General features: G+C 39.5%; 1 protein-coding gene across 1 annotated transcript in view; it reads left to right on the top strand.

The window, feature by feature from the left end:
- The first annotated feature begins 3,253 nt into the window (after positions 1-3,253).
- The window catches only part of GLG1 (golgi glycoprotein 1), a 121,806-nt gene continuing 100,592 nt past the window's right edge, over positions 3,254-24,467 (top strand). The window contains exon 1 of the mRNA XM_081275015.1: positions 3,254-3,753. Coding sequence (XP_081131141.1) covers positions 3,280-3,753 — 474 coding nt within the window. The 5' untranslated portion in view covers positions 3,254-3,279. The remainder of the gene's footprint in view (positions 3,754-24,467) is intronic.

Below are 24,467 nucleotides of genomic sequence, written 5' to 3'. Positions count from 1 at the left end.
ATGTTTTTTCTTTCTTTCTTTCTTCCTTTTTATGATACTGAGGATTGAACCTGAAATAGGGATGTAGGATAAAAAGAGAATTACTGAATATTAGAGGAAACACCCATAAGTCATTGAGATGTAGAAAGCATAGTTATAAATGTTGAGCAACAAGGCCCATGCCCTTGTAAAATGAGGGAAATATGCAAGTGCAGGGAAAATTGGCCTGGAAATTGTGCAGCTCCACCCTGGATCCACCTCCTATCTGGCCCCTGATAAAGCTCTTCCATAAATATTGGACCCTGAGCCCAAGTCAGGGCTGCTTCTCACTCTCAAAAGACAGCCTGCATTCTCCCTTGAATGTGAATCTACCTTCCTAAATAAACCTCTGTCTATGTCTTTGTCTGATTTATGATGAAATTCTTTTCCTTCACGTATACCAGGAACCCCCCTGGTCCTGAGTTGAGTTTCCCCTATCTTCTGGGAGCCCCTAGGACCCTTCTCCTGAGGGAAGGACCCTTCTCTTCTGTGACAAACCTGGGGATGCCCTACCACTGAGCCACATCCCCAGCCCTTTTTATTTTTTTGAGATAGGGTGTCATTGCTAAATTGCCCAGGCTACCCTTGAACTTGCCTCAGTTTCCTGAGTTGCTGGGAATATGTGTGGCGTCCTATTTTTTTTTTTCCAAATTTTTTTCCAGGCACTGGGGATGGAATCCAGGGCCTTGAGCATGCTAGGGAAGCACTATACCACTAATCTCACCCAAGCTCTAGAAGTAGTATATTTTATATTAAAAAGTCAATTATACTGAGTGTGTGGTGGCACATGCCCATAATCCCAGCTACTGGGGAAGTTGAGGCAGTAGGATTGTGCATTCAAGACCAACCAAGAGCAACACAGCAAGTCCCTATCTCAAAATAAAATTAAATAAATAAAATGGGGTGGGTGAGTCCTGAGTATGTTGTGGTAGAGCGCTTAGAGCACTCGCTGTGGGTGCAAGGGGTCCTGGGTTTTATCCTTAGTACTGAAAAAGTCAATTAGGCCAGGAGAACTGAGTTAGGTGAACGAACTTTATCATCTTTATCTTTCAACTGGTTCAGGGGCCTGTTCATTCTGTAAAATCTTGATTAGCCTGACACAGCCTAATCTGGCCAGGTTTCCAGATTTCTGTATCTTGCTGCTTGGGCACTGTGATTTCAAGATAGGTTTTTTCTTCCTTCCTATTTCTAGAGGAAATCTGAGGCTGAGGATAGAATTTCCTCAGTTCATGATGAAAGATAGGCAACTGCTGGCCTCTCTGAACAGACTGTCAGTTTCTAACCTTAAACTGGCTTAAAATAATCTCCCACTAGCCAGGCATTGTGGCATATGCCTGTAATCTCAGTGGCTCAGGAGGCTGAGGCAGGAGGATCAAGAATTCTGAACTAGCCTCAGCAATTTAGTGAGGCCTTAAGCAACTCAGTGAGACCCTGTCTCTAAAATATAAAAAACCCTGGCTCAGTGGTTAAGTGCTCCTGTGTTCAATCCTCCTACCAAAAAAAAAAAAAAAAAAAAAAAAAAAAAATCTTCCACTTGTTAGGCAGACCCAGCATTGAAAGTTAATTGCCCCCAGTGACTCCTCAAGGAATTTGAGTGATGTCTCTGGCTTGCTTAACTGAGATTTATCTATTCCATGAGTCTGCTAATGAACATGTACATTTATCCTAGTCCACCCTGGGCTGTCTGAGTCAATGCTCAAGGTGGCAGCAGCCTCAGGATTATTTTGTGATTGTAGCAAGGGTTAGCGTTGGTGGAGAGGCCAACATGCTCTTATTCCTAGAGATAGAAGTTTGGGGTCAGACACAGTGGGCAATTTGTACCCATACCATATTCTGTCTCAAGGATTCCTTTCATGGTCCTAAAACCCCTGCCTAACTTGTTAGGTTCTAGTTTTATCTGATCTGACCTTCAGTAGAAACTGCATTTTTAACATGGTAATCAGCAGGGATTACCTGTCCCAGGATGCCCTCATTCACCAACATCCTATAATGGCAGAATAGGATAAAAGTGCAGAAGTGAGCTGGGAAGATCCAGGGATTTTGTTTGGAGGCTATCAACAGTCTGGCAGAGTTAATCCTGGGAAGCTCACTTTAATTTCCCTGTGCGGAACAACTTTGTCTCATTCCTTAGCTGAATTAGAACCTAACCTAGGTCTGATGCATGCATGAAATGAGACAACGAATGTAAAGAAGATATCTGGATTGGGAAGATATCTTTCCTAAGGAGGAGGAGATACTAGGGTGGGGTGCCTAAAGTGCTGCTGAAGATGTTGCATGCAGAACAGCATACAAAATAGCTGCTGACACATACTTAACCAGAGTCCTCAAAGGCCTGATTTTTTTGTTGTTTTGTTTTGTTTTTAAATCCTTTAAATATTAGTCTAAGTTCTGACTTAAAATGAAGACTTTCAAAGGGCTTCACTATCTCTCTGCCACCCCTCCTCCACCATTGGAATCAGGGATTGAACACAGGGGTGTTTAAACCATTGAGCCACATCAATTTTTTTTTTTTTTTTTAACTTAGAGACGGGGACAGGGGTCTGAGTTGCTTAGGGTCTCTCAAAGATGCTGAGGCTGGCTTTGAATTCACAGGGGTGCACCACCACGCCTGGATTCACTGTTTACTAATAATACTGGCTATAACTTTTGGAGTTCCTTAATGTGTTAGGCACTTTCCTTGTTTTTATCTCTAGCTTTCACAATTTAACTTTACATTTGACCTCTTACCTAATCTGCCAAAGAGCAAGGATTATGAGCTGTGCTCTGAACCCTTATTCAATGCTGCCTTTCCTTCTGGGTAAGAAAGAATTTTGAGGCAGGTGGAAGGAAGGAGGCACAGTTCTAAGAAGTTCTTAGATTCTGGAATACACCTGGTCGTGTAAAGTTTACCTGTTCACACATAAAGTTTTTCTTTTACCCAAGTCATTGAACCAGCGACGTATTCCATCGGCCATCTTGGTTGTGGCAACTCTCTAACTCCTTTGGTATTTTTCTGTGACAATAACCAAGGAAAGCAGACCGTGTCGCCCACAGCCAGGCTTCCTAAAAACCTCCAGCTCCTCTCTGGGTAAGGAGCGCCGCTTCCGACCCACTAGGTGGGCCACGAGAAGCACGCCCTACTCAATCGCCCCGCTCCCGGGTCGCGGCTCGGAGCCGGCAGGGGAGGGGCTCGTCCGGGCCACGCCGGCCCACGCCCGAAGCTCCGCCCCTCATTTAAATACGCGGCGCCGGCGAGTGCGTCGAGCTCGCCGCGGACCCAAGATGGCGGCGTGTGGACGTGTACGGAGGATGTTCCGCTTGTCGGCGGCGCTGCAGCTGCTGCTGCTAGCGGCAGCCGGGGCCCAGAAACTCACTGGCCAGGGCGGCCACAACCAAGGCCAAGGCCTGGCCGCCAACTTTGTGCCTTTCCTAGGGCAGGCTGCAGGCGGCGGCCCGGTAGGTCAGCAGCCGCCCCAGTTGCCTCAGTCATCGCAGCTCCAGCAGCAGCAGCAGCAACAGCAACAGCAACAGCAACAGCAGCAACAGCAACAGCAGCAGCAGCAGCAGCAGCCTCAGCAGCCTTTCCCCGCGGGTGGGCCTCCAGCCCGTCGGGGCGGAGCGGGGCCCGGCGGGGCTGGCGGGGGCTGGAAACTGGCGGAGGAAGAGTCCTGCAGGGAGGACGTGACCCGTGTGTGCCCCAAGCACACCTGGAGCAACAACCTGGCGGTGCTCGAATGTCTGCAGGACGTGAGGGAGGTGAGGAAGCGGACCGGGCTGAGAGGGATAGGCCTGGTGTGGGCCCAAGGGTGTAGCTGGCCTGGAAGCCGCCGATGCCGGTCTGCTGCTTCCTTAGTGCTGCTGCACTCGCTCCGCGGCGCTTTCAGGGAAGTGGACCCCACCCCCACCCCCACCCCTACCCCTTCCTTCCTTCCCCGGCCTTCATTCCTTCTCTCCTTGTTGTGAGGTCTCGGCCGAAGACCTCGGTTCCTGGCCGCAATTCACGAAGGCCCAGAACGTGTTCCTGTTTGCTCCTGTCTTTTGTGTGATGCTCTATGTAGAGTGGCTCTTCGCCGAAAACCAATTTGGGATTTTGCCATCAGTCTTGACCTGGACAATTTGTAACAATCCATTTAAACATGAAAAATGGTTGGCGTACTTAAGTTTAAGTTAAAGACCGACCTGCTTTATGAGCAGTAGGTAATGTTTCGTTAGGTAACACAGGTTCTGTTCTGGTGTGTGTTGCACTCAGCAGCAGAATTTACTGTCTTTACCCTATTCTTTTGTAATTCGCAAATTTGTATTATTTATTTGGTGTTGAAACTAATGTATTCTTTTTTTTTTCTTCCAATTCTTTGGTAAATTTGTAGAGCTATTTTGCCAGGTGACTAGGAGACCTAAAGCTTAAAAAGTTGAGGCAGCATTTGAAGCTGTAATAAATGTTTGTGATTGGGCCTTTAGAGGTCCGAATATAATTTCTCTCTTCCTCTCCCCCTCTTCTATCCCCCCCCCTCCCTCTAGCCCCCTCTCTCTCACTCTGTATCTAGGGTCACTCTCATTATCTAGGGGCGCTTTATCACTGAGCTACATCCCCAGCCTTTTTTATTTTTTGAGACAGGCTCTGCTTAAGTTGCTTAAGACCTCTCTAGGTTGCTGAGGCTGGCCTCGAACTTGTGATCCTCCTACCTCAGCCTTCCCATTCTCTGGGATTATAGGCATGCACCATCATGCCCGGCTTGAATGTAATTTTAATAATACCTCTTAATTAGATTTGGCTTTGATATTGCTTGCTGTGTGATTCAGTTAAGAGACATTGATAATTTTTCTCTAGATTTAATAGTGCTTCTAAGTGCACAGTTTGACAATTCTTAGTTAAAGTTTGGAAGGCAATCTGGTAGAAAACAATTTAAAAAAAATTTTTATTATTGGTTGTTCAAAACATTACATAGTTCTTGACATATCATATTTCATACATTTGATTCAAGTGGGTTATGAACTCCCATTTTTACCCCGTATACAGATTGCAGAATCACATTGGTTACACATCCACTGTTTTACATATTGCCATACTAGTGTCTGTTGTATTCTGTTGCCTTTCCTATCCTCTACTATCCCCCCTCCCCTCCCCTCCCTTCCCCTCAATTTTTTTTTTTTTTAATACTAGGAATTGACTCCAGAGTTTTGCCTTGCACATGCTAGGCAAGAGTTCTTCCACTGTGAAATACTTTTTCCAAAGGTGTAGGTACACAGAATTACTTTCAAAATTTTGGCAAGTAGAATGAAGCTGTTGATTGATACTTTTTTTAAAAATTTTTTCTTAGTTGTAGTTGGAAACAATACCTTTATTCTATTTATTTACTTTTATATGGTGCTGAGGATTGAACCCAGTGCCTTGCACATGCGAGGCAAGCGCTCTACTGCTGAGCCTCAACCCCAGCCCCTTGTTATTTTTTTTTTTAAGACATTGATGGACCTTTATTTTATTCATTCATTTATATTCAGTGCTGAGAATTGAACCCAGTGCCTCACACATGCTAGGCAAGTGCTCTACCACCCAGCCAAACCCCACCCCCCTTGATATTGTTTTATTTGGCATATTGTATCATCACAATTATTTAAGGGAATAGTCTTGGGGAAAATGACTGGTTTGTAGAAATTTGCTACCGTTGGCAATTTTCTACTTCTTACCACTGTGATATTTGCTCTAGTGTTATATATAAAAGTAATTCAGAAGATGCAAATACATACATAACTGGGTGCAGTGGCACAGCTGTAACAACTTGGGAGGTAAAGCAGAAGGATATCAAGTTGGAGGCCAGCTTCAGCAATTTAGTGAGATCTTGAGCAACTTAGTGAGACACTGTCTCAAAATTAAAAATAAAAAGGGATGTGAATATAGTTCAGTGGTAGAGCACCTCTGGATTTAATTCCCAGTACCAAAAAAAGAAAAGGCATATACGTAATCAGGAAACAGTTTCCAGAGTTACCAGAAATGTGGACTCTTACATGACTTCTTATCTATAGCTTGAAGATTAGAGGAACAGTTATTCTTTAATTTTATTCTTTAATTGTTCCTCTAGTAGTTACAGCTAAGATTCTTGGTCTTTTTTTATTGTTGTTTTGTGGTACTGGGTATTGAACCCAGAGGTCCTCTACCTCTGAGCCATATTCCCAGTCCTTTATTATTATTATTATTATTTTTAAGAGTTTCTGACTAAATTTCCCAGGCTGGTTCAGGAGATTCTCCTGCCTCAAATTCCTGAGTTGGAGTGCTTGCCTTTTATTTGGACTTTGAAGGTAGATAATAGGTATAGGCTCCTCAAACAGGAACCTTATGTTGGGGACCAAACACATTGCTAGTGGATTGTGGCAGAAACAGGATGTTTTTAGGGACAGTGGCAAAAAGTAGCCCATTTAAGGAGTGCATGTCTCTTTGTATGCGTTAAGGACATGTGGAAACCACCACTTATAGGAGCAATGGTCCTTTGTCGTGTGTAGAAGGGTGTAGAGGCATGCATCATCCACAAATTACTTAGATTTGTCTAATTTTGATGTCTGCTTAATTTAGTAGGTACTATTTTTCTTTCACTTGTTCATATATAAAGACACCTAGACTGGCCTGAAAATTTAGTCCCAGCTCTTCCATTGACTAAGATTCCCAGCAAGGATATAATTTTAATAACTATATTTTTCTTACTTTGTGGATATAATATATATAAATGAGATCCTGTATCATCTTTGTAACTTTCCAGGCTACCTAATTCAGTGCTGGGATCAGGAAACATTGTCGACTGATTGAGGATGAGTAAACTAATGGATGTGGTTTTATGCTTCAGAGGAAGAAAGATGTCATGCAAATTGGAGATAGGCTATTTTTGTTGGAGTGAGGGAGCTAAATTTCCAATTTAATGAATTTTCCTCTAATTTTATATATAGAAATATTAAAAGAAGAGTAACATGAATCCTGTGTATATTCTTTAGGAAGTGGAGTTACTAAGGAAAGCAAAAGGAAATTTCTTTCCACTTAGTTTAAGAATTGATTGAGTCCAGGGCTGGGGATATAGCTCAGTTGGTAGAGTGCTTGCCTAGCTCGAATACACAAGGCTCTGGGTTCAATCCCCAGCACCACAAAACAAAACAAAACAAAAAAAGAAAAACAAAAAAAAACAGGGGCTGGGGATGTGGCTCAAGCAGTAGCGCGCTCGCCTGGCATGCGTGCGGCCCGGGTTCGATCCTCAGCACCACATACCAACAAAGATGTTGTGTCCACCGAGAACTAAAAAATAAATATTAAAAATTCTCTCTCTCTCCCCTCTCTCACTCTCTCTTTAAAAAAAAAAAAACAATAACAACTGGGCACATTTGAAGATAAATGAATGGAATATGTTTTCTGGGATTTTCTTTTTTGGGGGGAGGGTACTGGGTATTGAACCCAGGGCCACTTAACCACTGAGCTACATCCCCAGCCCTTTTTATTTTTTATTTTGAGATAGGGTCTCACTAAGTTGCTTAGGGCCTTGCTAGCTAAGTTGCTGAGGCTAGCTTTGAATTTGGTATCCTCCTGCCTCAGCCTCCCAAGTCAAAAAGGGCTTGCTGAATACTAGTTCCACCACTTACAATGTAATGTAAAAAAGTTACTTTATCTTTCTGAGCCTATTTTTAATCTAAATTAATTATACTGTCCATCCTGGGATGGTGGTACACACCTGTAATCCCAGCCACTTGGGAGGCTGAGGCAGAAGAATCACAAGTTCAAGGCCATCTTAGGCAAATAGGTGAGACTCTATCTCAAAATAAAAAAGGGCTGGGGATGTAGCAGAGTAGTAGAGCACCTGGGGTTCAATCTTAAGGAAGGAAGGGAGACAGACTACTACCAACCTCAAAGTACTAAGAGTATTAAATGGGATAATAGAGATCATGTAGTGCACTATCTCATGTATATATACATAGTGTAGTGAAAGGTTAAAAACATCTGAGTAGTAGTAGGGATTGAACTCAAGGATTCCCTCATGCTAAGCAACACTCTACCACTGAAGTACATACCCAGCTCTTTTTTTAGATTTTTTTTTTTTTTTGACAGAGTCTTTCTAAGTTGCCTAGGCTATCTGTGAATTTGTGATTGTCCTGCCTTAGCTTCCAGAGTAACTGGAATTATACAGGTATCATCATCATCATCATCATCATCATTATTTTTAGCAATAGTAGGAATCCAACCAGAGCCTGGCACACTTGGCAAGCTCTCTACTGCTGAACTACATCCCTTTATTACTTTTTTTTTTTTAAAGAGAGAGAGAGAGAGAGAATTTTTTAATATTTATTATTTTTTAGTTCTCGGCGGACACAACATCTTTGTTGGTATGTGGTGCTGAGGATCGAACCCGGGCCGCACGCATGCCAGGCGAGCGCGCTACCACTTGAGCCACATCCCCAGCCCCCCCTTTATTACTTTTTTAAGAAAAAATAAATTTATATATTCTAATTTGTTATACATGACAGCAGAATACATTTCAATTCGTAGTACACATTTTCCCTTCCTACCCCTCCCTCCCCTTTGCCCTATCCAAAGTTCCTCCATTCCTCCCATGCTTCCCCTCTCACCTCCATTATCGATCAGCATCCACAAATGAGTAATATTCCATTGTGCATATATGCTTCAGTTTCTTTATCCATTCATCTACTGAAGTGTATCTAGGTTGGTTCCACAGTTTAGCTATTGTGAATTGTGCTGCTATAAACATTGATGTGGCTGTGTCACTTACATGCTGTTTTTAAGTTCTTTGGGTACAAACTGAGGAGTAGGATAGCTGGGTCAAATGGTGGTTCCATCCCAGGTTTCCCAAGGAATCTCCATACTGCTTTCTAGATTGGCTGCACCAATTTGCAGTCCCACCAGCAATGTAGGAGTGTACTTTTTTCCCTAATCCTTGCCAACGCTTTGTATTCTTAATAGCTACCATTCTGATGGAGTGAGATGAAATCTTAGAGTAGTTTTCATTTGCATTTCTCTAATTGCTAGAGATGTTGAACATTTTTTCATATATTTGTTCATCGATTGCATATCATTTTCTGAGAAGTGTCTATACAGTTCCTTAGTGTCTATTCAGTTCCTTAGCCCATTTATTGATGGGGTTATTTGGTTTTTTTGGTTAAGTTTTTTGAGTTTATTATTACTTTTTTTACTGTGTTTTGCTTTGGTACGGGGGATTGAACCCAGGGGCACTTTACCACTGAGCTACATTCCCAGTCCTTTTTATTTTTTATTTTGAGATACTGTTTTGCTGAGTTGCTGAGGGTCTTATTAGATTGCTGAGGCTGACCTCCATCCAATTTGTGATCCTTGTCTCTGGGATTATAGGTATGCACCACTGTGCCTTGTTTATTATTATTATTATTATTATTATTATTATTATTTTAGAATTTTAATATTTATTTTTTTAGTTATCGGCGGACACAACATCTTTGTATGTGGTGCTGAGGATCGAACCCTGGCCTCACGCATGCCAGGCGAGCGCGCTACCGCTTGAGCCACATCCCCAGCCCTATTATTATTTTTTAAATGAAGAAATTGAGGTTAAGTACCTTGCCTCAAAAAAGTCAATCCAAATGTAAGATAGTTCTCTCATCTCTAACCCCATGGCATTTATAATCTCGGACTGTCCTATCTGTTGTGGGGGTCAACAGGCATTTGTAACTATTGAGCAGCGGAAACATGGCTAGTTTGAATTGAGATGTGCTATAAGTATAAGATACACTTCTGGGGCTGGGGTTGTGGTTCAGCGGTAGAGCCCTTGCCTAGCACATGCGAGGCCCTGGGTTCGATCCTCAGCACCACATAAAAATAAATAAATAAATAAAGATATTGTGTCCAACTAAAAAATATATATATATTAAAAAAGTGTAAGATACCTTCATTTAGAAGACAGTGCAAAAGAATGAAAATAATACCAACTTTTATATTGATTACATGTTTAAATGGTAATTTAGATATTTTGGATATGTTGAAATACTTTTTTCCCCCAATACTGGGTACTGAACCCAAGGGTACTTTACTACTAATCTGTATCCAGTCCTTTTTTATTTTTTATTTTTTATTTTAAGAGAAGGTCTTGCTAAATTGTTGGTGCTATCCCCTGACTTTCCATTCTCCTACTTCAGCCTCCACAGTAGCTGGGATTACAAGCATATGCCTCCAGGCTCAGCTAAAAGTCATTATTAAAATGAATTTTGCTTTTTAAAAAATGTGACCACTAGAAAACAAAGTTACATATATTTCTTGCAGTCTGCTTCTATTGAACAAAACTGTCTTGACGAAAATGATACCTTTCTAAAAACCATAATGTAAATTGTAAAGTAATAAGTACTATCTGGAAGGATAAATTAAATCTTTGTGCATATATAGGGAATACAATTGAGAGGATTAGAAAAAGGATGTGCCCAGTTTTTCATTCTTCTTAAGTCTGTGTTTCATATAACAAAATTCTTAATTTAGTCACTTTTAAATGCCTCTTAATCTTGTTAATGGATGGATCACACATTCAGCATGCCTAATCAATGAACTGTAAGGAGTGATTTAACTTCTTCAACTTGAGAGGAAAGGTACTCTGATAAAACTGGAAGTCAGTAAGTGATTCCTTTGACTTCCTTTGGTTGAGTTAGATAAATTTGAAACTTAAGGAAGAATCTCAAGTAATGGCCCTCAGAACAGTGCCAGTACTCTCTTATCTGCATTAAAATAGAGTGTGGAGAAACAAGAAGTGTGGACTGGAATCTAAAAACAATGAATGAAAAGAACCAAGCATCTGTTTTCATTCAGCTTTAATAATTTTACTGAGTTAGATGAATGTGTGGTATTTACAGTACCTGTAAATTCTCCCACTGGAGATTTAAATAGCACTTGTAACTCTTTATCAGGACAATCAGTGAAAATGGGGGCTGACCTAAATTCTTGGAACTATACACTTGTAAAATGGAACAGACTCTTAAGGTTGGGGTTGTAGCTCAGTGGCAGAGCGCTTGCCTAGCGTGAGGCACTGGGTTCAATCCTCAGCACCATATAAAAATAAAAATAAATAAATAAAGATATTGTGTCCACCCACAACTAAAAAAATATATTAAAAAGAAAATAGAACAAGAGTTGGGGTTGTGACTCAGTGTAGAGTGCTTGCCTAGCATGTGTGAGACACTGGGTTCGATTCTCAGCACTGTATATAAATAAATGAATAAAATAAAGGTCCATCAACAACTAAAAAATATTAAAAGAAAATAGACTCTTAAAATATTTTTGTGTTCCTGATAAAAAATAATAAATGTGATTTATATTTAAAATTGTAAGCAAGATAAACAGTGAAGTGAAATGATACATGAGAAAAATTAAGAGGAGAATATGGATATAAATTCTTTTTTCATTTTTAAAAATTTTTTTATTCTAATTTGTTATATATGACAGAGTGCATTACAATTCATATTACACATGTATAGCACAATTTTTCATATCTCTGGTTGTATACAAAGTATATTCACACCATTTGTGAACATGTACTTAGGGTAATAATATCCATCTCATTCCACCATCTTTTTTACCCCCATCCCCCATCCCAAATTCTTTTTCATTTTTTGAACTTATTTTTCTTTCTCTTTCTCTCTCTTTTTTTTTTTTTTTTTTTTTACTCTTACTGAGGATTAAAGCAGGGGTACTTTACCACTGGGCTACATCCCTAACCCTTTTAATTTTTTATTTCGTGACAGGGTCTCACTAAATTGCCCAAAGATGGCCTTGAATTTAAGAGCCTCCCGCCTCAGCCTCTTAAATTTCTGAGGTTGTAGGCATGTACTGCCATGCCTGGCTCCCCCCCCCCCCCCCTTTGTGCTGGGGATCAGTTCCAGGGCCTTGCACATGTTAGGCAAGCACTTACTACTGAGCTTATCCCCCCACCCTATTTGTCTTCTTTTAAAATTTTTTCTCATTTCTGTCAAATGCTATAATATAAATTCTAAGTCAATTAAAATACAAGTAGAAAAAAATGAAATCAGAAGAAATTAGGTTTAAAGAATGTACTTATCTAGTGAGGTTTCATTTGTAATTTAAGTTTCAACTAAAAAATAATACCTAAGTGTTGCTCAGGGGTAGATCACTTGCCTGTTGTGTGCAAGGCCCTGGGTTCAATCTCCAGCACCAAAAAAACAAAACAGTTATCCTGCAGAGATGAGATTGTGGCTCAGTGGCAGAGCGCTTGCCTCACATGTATGAGGCCCTGGGTTTAATCCTCAGCACCACATAAAAATAAATAAATAAAATAAAGGTATTGTGTCCATCTACAACTTAAAAAAAAAAAAAAAGTCAGCCTGCAGATCACTTAACAGAGTTCTTATGTTGGCTAGATCAGCCTTGTACTGTGGAAAACAACATGAAGTGGACAATTATTTTAAGGATGCAGAAGAGGATGTAATGGAAAGTTTTAATAATGAACAAAATCTGCCACATGTTAATTAGTGTAATCTATTGAGTATACATCGTTATATATGAAGTAAAAATAAACAGAAGAACCAATCAATGTGGCCACGCCTGTAATTCCAGCGGCTCCAGAGACTGAGACAGGAGGATTGTGAGTTCAAAGCCAGCCTCAGTAACAGTGAGGCACTAAGCAACTCAGTGAGACTCTAAATAAAATGCAAAATAGGGCTGGGAATGTGGTTCAGTGGTGAGTGCCCGAGTTCAATCCCAAATACCGACAGATAGATAGATAGGTGGGTGGGTGGGTGGATGGATGGATGGATGATAAGGTCCTATAGTCATATGGAGTTTGTGATAAGAGGAAAGGCAGTATAGTAAGTTGAAGAACAGAATGGGCATTGGAGTTATATATAGCTATAGAGTCCTGAATTCAAATCTTAGCTCACTTACCTTCCAGTGAGTGACCTTGGACAGATTAATCTTTTAAGCCTTCAATTTTCTTATCTGTAAATGGCCTTTCCATTCCCTTTCCTCTTTGTTGCTACAGATGAAATTGTTTCAGAACAATTGTCCAATTGTTCACTGTCTTAGGAGAAAAGTGAAATAAATGTAATGTTCCACACATTTTTTATAATCCTTCCAAAGCTCCTGCATGAAAACTGTGGGGTAAGGTCAAGAACATTGTGTAGTCTTTTAAATATATACATGTTGAAGTTATGAATTCAAACAGGTAAATACTCTGGGTAAAGAATTTCCATTCTGGGGCTGGGGCTGTAGCTTAGCAGTAGAGCGCCCGCCCTCACACTTGTGAGGCACTAGGTTCAATCCTCAGCACCACATAAAAATAAGTGAGTAAGGATATTGTGTTCATTGGCAACTAAAATAAAAAAAAGAATTTCCATTCTGCCAAACATTCTTTAGTTCTTTTGGCTCAAAGTATGTCTAAATTTGGAATATATTGCCTATCAATGGAAAACTCCATTCTTACATGTAAGCTGGAAAAAAATAGTTTTTTTAATTTAAAAAATTAAAGTTTTTGTCTTTTGGAGATTCTATTACTTAAAACACATCCTCCCTCTGTAAAATGGAATGACTAAAAACAGCTGTGCTATCAGCTTGGAAATAAAAGGCATTGATTGTATTGTTTTAAAACCTGTGTAAAATCAGATAAATACAAAAATTAAGTTTTCGGAGACGGCTTTTCAGAGGGAAAGTAGTATGTAAGGACTTTTGTTCTTTTATTGCTAAGGTTGGAAATTTTCTCTAGCCTATGAAATAGCCTATAATATTGGAGTATAAATATTAACTTAGTCACACATGAAGGACAGTGCAAAATATTTTCAATATGTCAACCTTTCAGAGGTAATTAGGCAACATAGGTAGTTTTGAAATAGTTGAAATTCTATAATTTCACACTAAGACTGGTAGATTTATTACAACCTGTTTATTTTAAGTATAGATAAAAGCTTTTAGTATGTCTGGCAGTTGTTTTTTAATCATTATAAGAAGTTTCAGGAATTTATACTATTTTATATTTTGCTTTCAATTTGAAAGTGTATCTGAAATAGAGCCAGGCATGGTGGCTCATGCCCGTAATCCCAGCAACTCAGGAGGCTGAGGCAGGAGGATCATGAATTCAAAACCAGCCTCAGCAATTTAGCAAGACCCTAAGCAACTTAGTGAGACCTTGTCTCAAAATTAAAAAAAAAAAAAAAAAGTACTGGGGATGTGACTTAGTGGTTAAGTGCCTCTGGGTTCAATCTCTGGCAATAATATTATATTTAGAGGTTGGGGATGTGGCTCAAGCGGTAGCGCGCTCGCCTGGCATGCGTGCGGCCCGGGGTTCAATCCTCAGCACCACATACAAAACAAAAGATGTTGTGTCCACCAATAACTAAAAAATAAATATTGAAAAACTCTCTCTCTGTCCCTCTCTCACTCTATCTTTAAAAAAAAAAAACTTCTAAAGAAAATATTATATTTAGAAACAGGATAAGATTGAACCCAGGGGGGGCTTAACCACTGAAACACATCCCTAGCCCTTTTTTTAATATTATATTTAGAAACAGGGTCTCACTTAGTTGCTAAGTGCCTTGCTAAATTGCTGATGCTGGCTTTGAACTTGTGATCCTCCTGCCTCAGCCTCCTAAGCTGCAGGGATTACAGGCATGCACCACTCTGCCTGGCTACACATTTTATATATATTTAATTTTTTAAAAAAATTAAAGTCTGTTTTCTAATGCCCAACTTTGAGAAAGCTACTTTTAGCATGAGAGTTGTATAGGTATAATTTTGTGTCAAAACGGTTAACTTGGGCTGGGGTCGTGGCTCAGTGGTAGAGCGTTTGCCTTGCATGTGTGAGGTGCTGGGTTCGATTCTCAGCACCACATATCAGCACCACATATCAATAAATAAAAAAAAGATCCATCAACAACTAAAAAATATATAAAAAATAAAAATTAAAAAGGTCGACTTGTTTTATAACTCTGAGCTAAACCCTTTTGCCAACATACAGGATAAAATGTTTCTGTTCAATTTATTATCATTTAGGGCAAGATCAACTTCCATAACCCCAAAATATCAATGACTTAACACAAGAAGTTATGGGAGATTGTCCACCACCTGGTGATCCAGAGACCCTGATTCTCCCATTTTGCAATTCTGTTCATTTCCTAGGACTTTGGAGTCTTCTGCTTTCAAGCAGGAAAGGGAGTCAAGAAGCACTGCTCCTTTTTTTAAGCCCTTATCACTGCCCCCCTCGCCCCATCAAGGTGGAATCCACATACTCTTCACCTATTTAACCACTTGTTCTTAAAAACTGAGGTGATTAGTTCTGTTCTTACCACACTTCATTAGAACTCTTTTTTTTTTTTTTTTGAATTGTTTAATATTTATTTTTTAGTTTTTTGGCGGACACAACATCTTTGTTGGTATGTGGTGCTGAGGATCGAACCCGGGCCGCATGTATGCCGGGCGAGCGCGCTACCACTTGAACCACATCCCCAGCCTCTCATTAGAACTCTTCACATGGCACAGATGATATACTCCAAGTGAGAACTCTAACAAGCTCTGTCAGTTTTCTTGGACAAGTTAGATCAAGTTCATGTGTCCCTCTTTGATTTGTCATATCAAGACATTTTTTACTCTAGCATACACAAGGCCCCCTGGGTTCACCCCGTAGCTGGGGGCTGGGGAGATAGCTCATTGGTATAGCACTTGCCTAACATGCATGAAGCCCTACATTGGATCCCCAGAACTGCAAAAACAAAAACAAAACAATCCCCAGCCTGTGGGAGGAAAAAAAAAACAAACATGCTGGGGATGACTCAGTGATAGAGTGCTTGCCTGAGATGTGCAAGGCCCTGGGCTTTGATCCCCAGCACCTCAAAAAGAGAAAAAACAATTCTTCTCTTTTTTTCCTTCTGTTTTTTTTTTGGGGGGGTGGGGTGGGGTGGGTACTGGAGATTGAACTCAGGGGCTCTTAACTACTGAGCCATGTCCCCAGCCCTTTGGTTCTGCAAAATTTCTTAGAACCTAACTAAATTGTTAAGGCTGGCCTCCAACTTGCAGTCCTCCTGCCTCAGCTTCCCAAATAGCTGGGATTACTGGTGTGTACCACTGTCCCAAACTGGAAGAAAGAATTTTGGCTCCTTTGCTTAAGATTTGGGGCAGTTTATTAGAAAGTATTTAAAAATTTATTTTAGATAATTTGTAAGAACTATTCCTATGTTAAGGTAAAACTTAACTATAGAGATTTTTTACTTATTATTATTTTTGGATACCCAGGGTGTTTAACCACTGAACCACATCCCCAACCCTTTTGTATTTTAATTTTTGAGCTGGGGTCTTACTAAGTTGCTTAGTTGGTGAGGCTGGCTTTGAACTCGAAATCCTCCTGCCTTACCCTCCCCAGTTGTGGAATTACAGGTGTGCTCCTCCAGGGCCAGCTATAACTACAAAGACTTCTTGCTGGGATTGCCTTTGCCATTTGACTTGGTTTCTAGGCCTTGGCCTGTACATTTTCTTTAAACTTATATATCCAGGATGGTTTTTCAGTACCATTGTAAGACAGGCTCCATATTCATTTCACTACGTCGTTCTTATACCCTTTCTCCATAGTTTTAATTTTGGGCACATTGCCTAATGCTTCTGGATTTAATGTAACACTGGAGATAAAAACAGAACATTTAGAGTCCTTGCTAATTCCTTCCCCCCCCCCCTTCAGTACTGGTGATTAAACATAGGGGTACTCTACTTTACCACTGAACTATGTTCCCTGAGCTTTTTTTATTTTGAGACAGTCTCACTAAGTTGCTGAGGCTGGCTTTGAACATGGATTCTCCTGCTTCAGCCTCCCAAATCACTGGAATTATAAGCATGCACCACTCACTGTACTGGACCCTCTTTTACCTTTCTTTGGGGCGGAGGTAGGCAGAATACCAGGGATTGAAGTCAGGGGCAATCTACCAATGAGCCATATCCCCAGCCTGATTTTTGTATTTCATTTAGAAACAGGGTCTCACTGAGTTGATTAGTGCCTTGCTTTTGCTGAGGCTGGCTTTGAATTCTTTTTTTTTTTGGGGGGGGGGCGGGGGTGCTGAGGATTGAACCCAAGGCCTTGTGCATGCGAGGCAAGCACTCTACCAACTGAGCTATATCCCCAGCCCCTGCCTTTGAACTCTTGATCCTCTGCCTCAGCCTCTGAGCCACTGGAATTACACTGGTACACCACTGTGCCCAGCCCTTGTTTAGGTTTTTTGAGGTAAGGGCTCTTATTTGTCTAGACCTGTCAGTGATCTTCCCACCTCAGTCTCTGGAATAGCTGAGACCTCATCCAGCTCAATTGGCCTTTTTAGTTTAGATGTATTTTTTTTTTCCTTTTCTTTTTTGGTTCTAGAATTTGAACCTAGGACCATTGAGCCATATCCCCAGCCCTTTTTATTTTTTTATTTTGAGACAAGGTCTCACCCAATTGCTTAGGGCATTGCCAAGTTTCTGAGGTTGGCTTTGAGCTTGTGATCCTCCTGCCTCAGCCTCCCAAGTCACTGGGATTACAAGTGTGCAACACCATGCCTGGCTTGCTGAGATTATTGTACGTGGCAAGTTGAATCCTTTAGTGAAAAGTCTGTAGTAGCTTAGATTTGTTTTTTGAGGAAAGTGGGAAGCATCTAAAGACTTTTTTTGGTTAGGAAAATGTCATAATAAAATAGTTAAAGAAATTACTTTGCAAATATGTATTGAAGAAAACCTGAAGGCGATAATCGAGTGAGTCACTGATAAAATCTGAAAGTGTAAAGACTGGGGCTGTAGCAGATTAGAAGCAGTAGAGATGCAGGCAGGACTTATTTGGACTCGTTTCTAGAAATGGTTTAGAATGCTTTTGCTTATTGGTTTGATGGATTTTGGATAAATATTATTTGTTCACTGCCAGAAACTTAATGGTTGGTGCTAGGAAGGTGGTGATTATCTTACCCCTGACCTCTGCTCCCAGAAGCCATGGGAGCATGCCAGCAAGTGGAGGAGGTGATCATTAAAGAATCGCAAAATAAATGGAAAATCATAGCTAGGATAAGTGCCAAGAAAGACAGGTACATGGACATTTGGCTAATGGGAGTGCCAGGAAATGTTTTCCTGAGAAAATGATGCTTGAGCTGAAGAAACAGAATTTCACCAAGTGAAGAAAAAGAAGTCAAAGCTTAACTGTTAGTCTACTTCCAAAAATATATAATTCTTAGCTTGTGTTGAGTTTTGAATGACAGCCAGGCATTTCAAACAACTTCCAGTAAGAGGATATAAATTTGGAACCAAATCTTGAATTAAATCTAAATTTTACAGTCATTCAGTTTAAAAGGGCTATGGTTGGAGTTATGTAAATGGTAGAGCCCTCTTAAAGAATGTATAAATAAAAAGTATGATTCCAAAGACTGAGCCCTGGGGAATGCTCACAATTAAGGGTTGGAAAGAGCCTTGTTGAGGGAATTGCAGGGAACAGAAGGAGTGATTGAGAGTTAAAAGAAGCTTTACAATCGTTCAGTTGTGGAAGCCAAGAAAAGCGAAATTTTTGTTGTGGGAGTCAAGGAGAGGGAAATTTAAAAGTAGGTAGTAGTAACCCTAGAATAAACAGAATGACACACTTGAAGTTAATGACTAAGAAAAGAGCATGGTTCTTTGGAAAAACATTTTGTTTTGTTTTTTTTAAGAACCCAGATATTGACTGTTTGAGACTATATTAGCCTATTTGAGAAGTTTGATAGTGAAAAGAAGGTGAGAAGAGAATATCCAAAGGGAGAGCATCTGGTTAACTAAAGTTCTTTCAAGATTAAGCACATTGGGGAGGGGACTGTAGCTCAGTGGTATGGTATATGCTTAGCATGTTTCAATCTCTCGTACCAAAAAACAAAATAAAATAAATCTATTTCAGTTGAAAGGCAAAGAGAAAGGTACCAGTAAGAGACTGGCAGTGTTGCTGAAGAAGAGGGTAAATATAAATGTTCATCAAGAAGAGTAAGGGGAGGGGCTGGGGATGTGGCTCAAGCGGTAGCGCGCTCGCCTGGCATGCGTGCGGCCCGGGTTCGATCCTCAGCACCACATACAAACAAAGATGTTGTGTCTGCCGAGAACTAAAAAATAAATATTAAAAATTCTCTCTCTCTCTCTCTTTCTCTCTCTCTCTCTCTCTCTCCTCTCTCACTCTCTCTTTAAAAAAAAAAAAAAGAAGAGTAAGGGGAAAGGTTCACATCAGCTTTATGTCAGAAAATTTTTTAAAAAAGAATTTAGGGGCCTGGGGTTGTAGCTCAGTGGTTGAGCGCTTGCCTCTCATGTTTGAGGCACTGGGTTCAATCCTCAGCACCACATTAAAAAAAATAATAATAAAAATAAATAAATAAAAAACAAAGATATCATGTCCATCTACAATTAAAAAATATTTTTTAAAAATAAAAGAATTTAAAAGCTGTAGCCTCCCTGCCACACACACATACTGAGAATTGAACGTAGCATGAACTGAGCTACACCCAAAGCCCCCCCCCCCCTTTTTTTTTTTTAATTTTGAGACATCTGCTTGCTAAGTTGCCCAGGCTGGCCTCAAACTTGGCGATCCTCCTGCTTCAGCCTCCCAAGTCACTGGAATTACGGGTGTGCACCACCATGCCTGGCCCCTTTTAATTTTGTCTTGAGACAGGATCTCCCTGAATTACTGAGGTTAGCTTTGAACTCTCAGTCCTCCTGCCTCAGTCTACTGAGGCAGTGGGATTTCAAGCTTGTGTCACTGCACCTGACTTATTTTATTTTCTGAGACAGAGTCTTCCTAATGTTGCCCAGGTTGGTCCTGCACGTAAAATTCTGCTGTCTTGGCTTCCCTAAATAGATGGGACAATAGGTTCATGCCACTGTGGTTATACTTTACATTCATTTTAAAGATGATTTGTGATTCTCAAGAACTTCCTTTGAAGAACTGTTGCTTTCTTCATACCCAGTCTTTGGATCACCCATTTTCTTAGTAGGCAAGAAAGGCCTCACTGGAATAGGTTTTTGTGCCTTTTAAGCACATATTTTAAATTTTGTTCTTTGATTTATCATCTTTCATACCTGATAAATAACCTTTAGGATTTAGACCTCTATAGGTTTTTTTTTTTTTTTTTTTTTTTTTTTTTTTTGTACCAAGAATTGAACCCAGGGCGTTTAACTACTGGGCCACATCCCCAGTCCTTTTTTTTTTTTTTTTTTTTAATTTAGAGACAGGGTCTCGCTAAATTACTTAGTTCCTCACTCAGTTTCTGAGGCTGGCTTTAATCTTCCTGCCTCAGCCTTCCAAGCCAAGAACTCTGTTTTCAAAAATGGTGTGTAACATGGGATTCACCTATCCTAGAAAAGTTACTCTACGGTCATGAAATGAAGAACTTTTGTGTTTTAATACACTTATGCATTTAAGTTCTCAAATGCTGGTGTGTTTTTGGTACTCAACATTCTTGGTGCAACCTTGAACTTTCTTGTCAAGGATCCCAGCCCATTTATCTAGACAAACGATTAAGAGCTGGCTCTTAAATGCAGAATTTCATGGACACATTTACTTGTTTTCATCTAGTTAAAGGTTTCAGTATTGCTTTGTAAAACCATAGCCTCTTGGAGAAAAACATTGTTTTAAAAGTTTTTTTCTTAAATCTTATTTTAACAGAATGACTCAAGATCTGTGCAAATTGGGTTTCGGGTTTATTTATTTGTTTGTTTTAACAGTACTTGGGTTTGAATTAGAGGCTCACGCATGGTAAACAGGTGCTCTACTACTGAGCTGTATCCCCACCACTTTTTTTGGGGGGGCTACTTGGGATTGAACTCAGGGGCACTTGACAGCTGAGACACATCCCCAGCCCTATTTTGTTTTTTAATTTCATTTTGTGACAGGGTCTCACTAAGTTATTCAGGCTGGTCTCAGACTTGTGATCCTCCTGCCTCCACCTGCTGAATCCCTAAGATTACGGGGTACACCACTGCGCCTGGCTGTATTTTGGGGTATTAAACACAAAACAAAACCAGTATCACTAAACCAGATTTATTTTGTGTGTACCGAAGCACAGCAGAATAGAATGGGAATGTGTCTTCAAAAACACTCCTATATTCATACCAATACCATATGTCCTAGCAGGCAAGTGGATTTACTCTTCCCCTCCTTTTTTACTCAAGTAATTCATGTACATAGTTTTTAAGTCAAGAGGGTTGCCAGATTTATAGGAAAAACTGTGATCTTCCTTAGTTCTCCTCACTTACAATTCTTTTTAGTTTTCCATTCTTGTTAATGTTTGATTTTTTGAATAGAAAACTTATATTGCTCTCTTTTTATTTTATTTTTCTCTCGATGTTTTGATAGTAGACATTATCTATTTCTTTCCGGTTTTAGTGTTGGAGATTGAAACTAGGGCCTTTTGCATGTGCTCTACCCAGCCTATCTGCTGATTTTTTTACATTTTACATTTAGTCCTCATAAAACACACTCAACAGTATGTTGAACTTAGTAGAACAAGAAATCTTACAAAGCTAAAAAATAAAATGGGCTGTGCTGCATTACATTGTTCAGACAAGTCAGTGTCTGTAAAATATGGCATTAATTGGCTGAGTTCTACAGAAAGCTTTTACCTACTTTAATGAGATCAATTTTGCTCTGTTTCTTTATTGTCTTAGTCTCATTCATCAATCATGAGTCATTAACATGCTCACATAGTCAACAGTTGTATTTTTTTTTTTAAGAGATCAAATTCACTCTTAGGTCTTATTAGTTAAAAAATAAAAGCAAACCAAAAAATACCCTCAAACAACCCTGAGTTTTGTCTCCTCCTCCAACAACAACAAAAAAAGGAGGAGCAAATCTAAGTCATTGCTGTTTCATTGTTTTAGTATGAAGTCAGAATACTTAAGGCAAAGCATATATTCACTCTTCCTCTTTTATAATTTTCATTATTGTAGTTGGGATTCTTGTTACAAATTATAGTCCTTTAACCTTGTTTCTTTTGCTTTTCTGGGCCTCATAATCAGGGCTTGTTTTAAACTTGTAGAGTTGTTTCTAGAATCTACTTCTTGACAATTTCCTACCAAATCAATTATCCAAATAGATATAACTTAAGAACTTGTGAGAGTCTGGTATATAACTTTGAAAAAGTTTCTGTGTCAGAACATCTAAGGTTTATATGCCCATCGTGATAGGATTCTTCTAAATGGATGTTAGTTTTTCAGTTTCTTTCAGTAACTCCTGATAATTCCTTTTATACAAGATTCAGCAATACTTTTATTTTACCTTTTGTAAGCATATATTATTAGGGCAATATTAATATAAAAGCTGTTGCCTTAGCTGAGGTTTTTCACTAGTGCAGTCAAATTTCTCTCTTTTTTAATATTTTTTTTAGTTGTAAGTGGACACAATAATTTTATTTTATTTATTTATTCTTATGTGGTGCTGAGGATCAAACCCAGTGCCTCAAGTGTATGAGGCAAGTGCTCTACCACTAAGCCATAACCCCGAATTTCTCTTTTTTGATAGTTGTCATAGCCTGGATAGATGGCTGGTTAGATTGCTGTTGGCAAAGGTGAATAGTATGATCCTTTGAGGGTTTTTTTTTTTTTTTTTTGGTGTGTATGTGTGTATTTATCTTGAAGTGTAGATTTGTGGATGGGATACTATGTATAAAATATGATAGAGAGCCAGGTGTAGTGGTGTACACCTGTAATTCCAGCAACCCAGGAGGCTGGGCCACTGCATCTCATTCTCAGTGTCTATATTTTAAAATGAGAATTCGTTAGAATTCACATACAAGGGAAGTAGTTTCCTCCAAGAAGTAAAATTAAAATAATTCTTCAGCTACTCAATTTAGGATCTTAATTATGAGTAAAGAGAGCCTAGTCGAAGATTATATTTCAAATGAAAATAATAATAATAATAATTATTATTATTATTATTGAAACCAGGGATGCTCTATCTCTGAGTTACATCCCTAGCCATATTTTTTGGGGGGTACTAGTGTTTGAACTCTTTGGTACTCGACCACTGAGTCACATTCCCAGCCCTATATTGTAGTTTATTTAGAGACAGGGTCTCATTGAATTCCTTAGCACCGTGTTGTTGCTGAGGCTGGCTTTGAACTCTGGATCCTCCTGTCTCAGCCTCCCTAGTGGCTGGTGTTACAGGCATGCACCACTGTGCCTGGCTCATCCCCAGCCCCTTTTATTTTAAGATAGTTTTACTGAGTTGTCCAGGCTGGCCTTGAACTTGTGATTCTCCTTGGCCTTCCAATGTTAAAGCATTATTTTCTTTCTTTCTTTTTTTTTTTAAAGAATCTAGAATAGACCTTATTTTGTGAAACACACTTTTATGCCCATTTTTGTCTTAGGCTAGAGGTTGATAAACTATAGTTTATGGGCCAAATCTGGCCCACAACAACTTTTTTGTGTGGTTTTGGAGGCAAGTATTAAAAGAAGTTGCCACAGGATCCCAGAGATTGTATGTGGTCAGCAAAGCCTGATATAATTGCTGTTGTTTACCCCTTTACAGAAAAAGTTTACTGATTCTTGTCTTAGACTATCATAAATTGTACATGCAGTCTTTTTAAATGGGCTAATCCATCTAAATTTGTGTCACTTTCAGTTAAGAAAATATTTTATTATGTTCTCTTTACATATATATTACATTTTTATAGCACTTCACAGTTTTTATAGTTGGTGTGAACATTTATTAACTGAGACCAAGTGTGCATGTTGGGTGTGGTGGTGCATGCCTGTAATCCCAGCAATTCTAGAGGCTGAGGCAGGAGGATTACAAATTCAAAGTCAGTCTCAGCAACTTAACAAGGCCCTAAGTGACTTGGTGAGACCCTGTTTCAAAATAAAACATAAGATGTATTGGGGATGTGGCTCAATGGTTAAGCTCCCTGGCTTTAATCCCCAGTACCAAAAAAAAAAAAAAAAAAAGGTGTATGCGTGATATCGTGGACTATAATGAAACTATTTTGGATTTTTACGAGTGTATATGTGTGCATGTGGGTGTGTGCATGCATGTATATGAACTTACTTCCTTGTTCTTTTTTTTATTTTTTAATTTTTATTTAATTTTTTTTTTTAGTTGTAGATGGAAACAGTACCTTTGTTTTATTTATTTATTTTTATGTGGTGCTGGGGATTGAACTCAGTGCCTCACATGTGCCAGGCAAGCACTCTACCACTGAGCTATAGCCTCAGCCCCTGCTTCCTTGTTCTTATTCTTGTGCTTGCTACTTTTTTTTATTTTTATTTTTTTAATTTTTAAATTTTTTTGGTAAATGGGCAAAATACCTTTATTTTGTTTGTTTATTTATTTATTTATTTTAAAGAGAGAGTGAGAGACAGAGAGAGAGAGAGAGAGAGAGAGAGAGAGACAGACAGAGAGAATTTTTTTTTAATATTTATTTTTTAGTCTTCGGCGGACACAACATCCTTGTTTGTACGTGGTGCTGAGGATCGAACCCGGGCCGCACGCATGCCAGGCGAGCGCGCTACCGCTTGA

Source organism: Spermophilus citellus (assembly GCF_964194105.1).
Source record: "Spermophilus citellus genome assembly, chromosome: 18".
Classification (NCBI taxonomy): domain Eukaryota; kingdom Metazoa; phylum Chordata; class Mammalia; order Rodentia; family Sciuridae; genus Spermophilus; species Spermophilus citellus.
The sequence above is the reverse complement of the archived record's forward strand: the minus strand, read 5'-3'. Positions and strand labels throughout refer to the sequence as shown.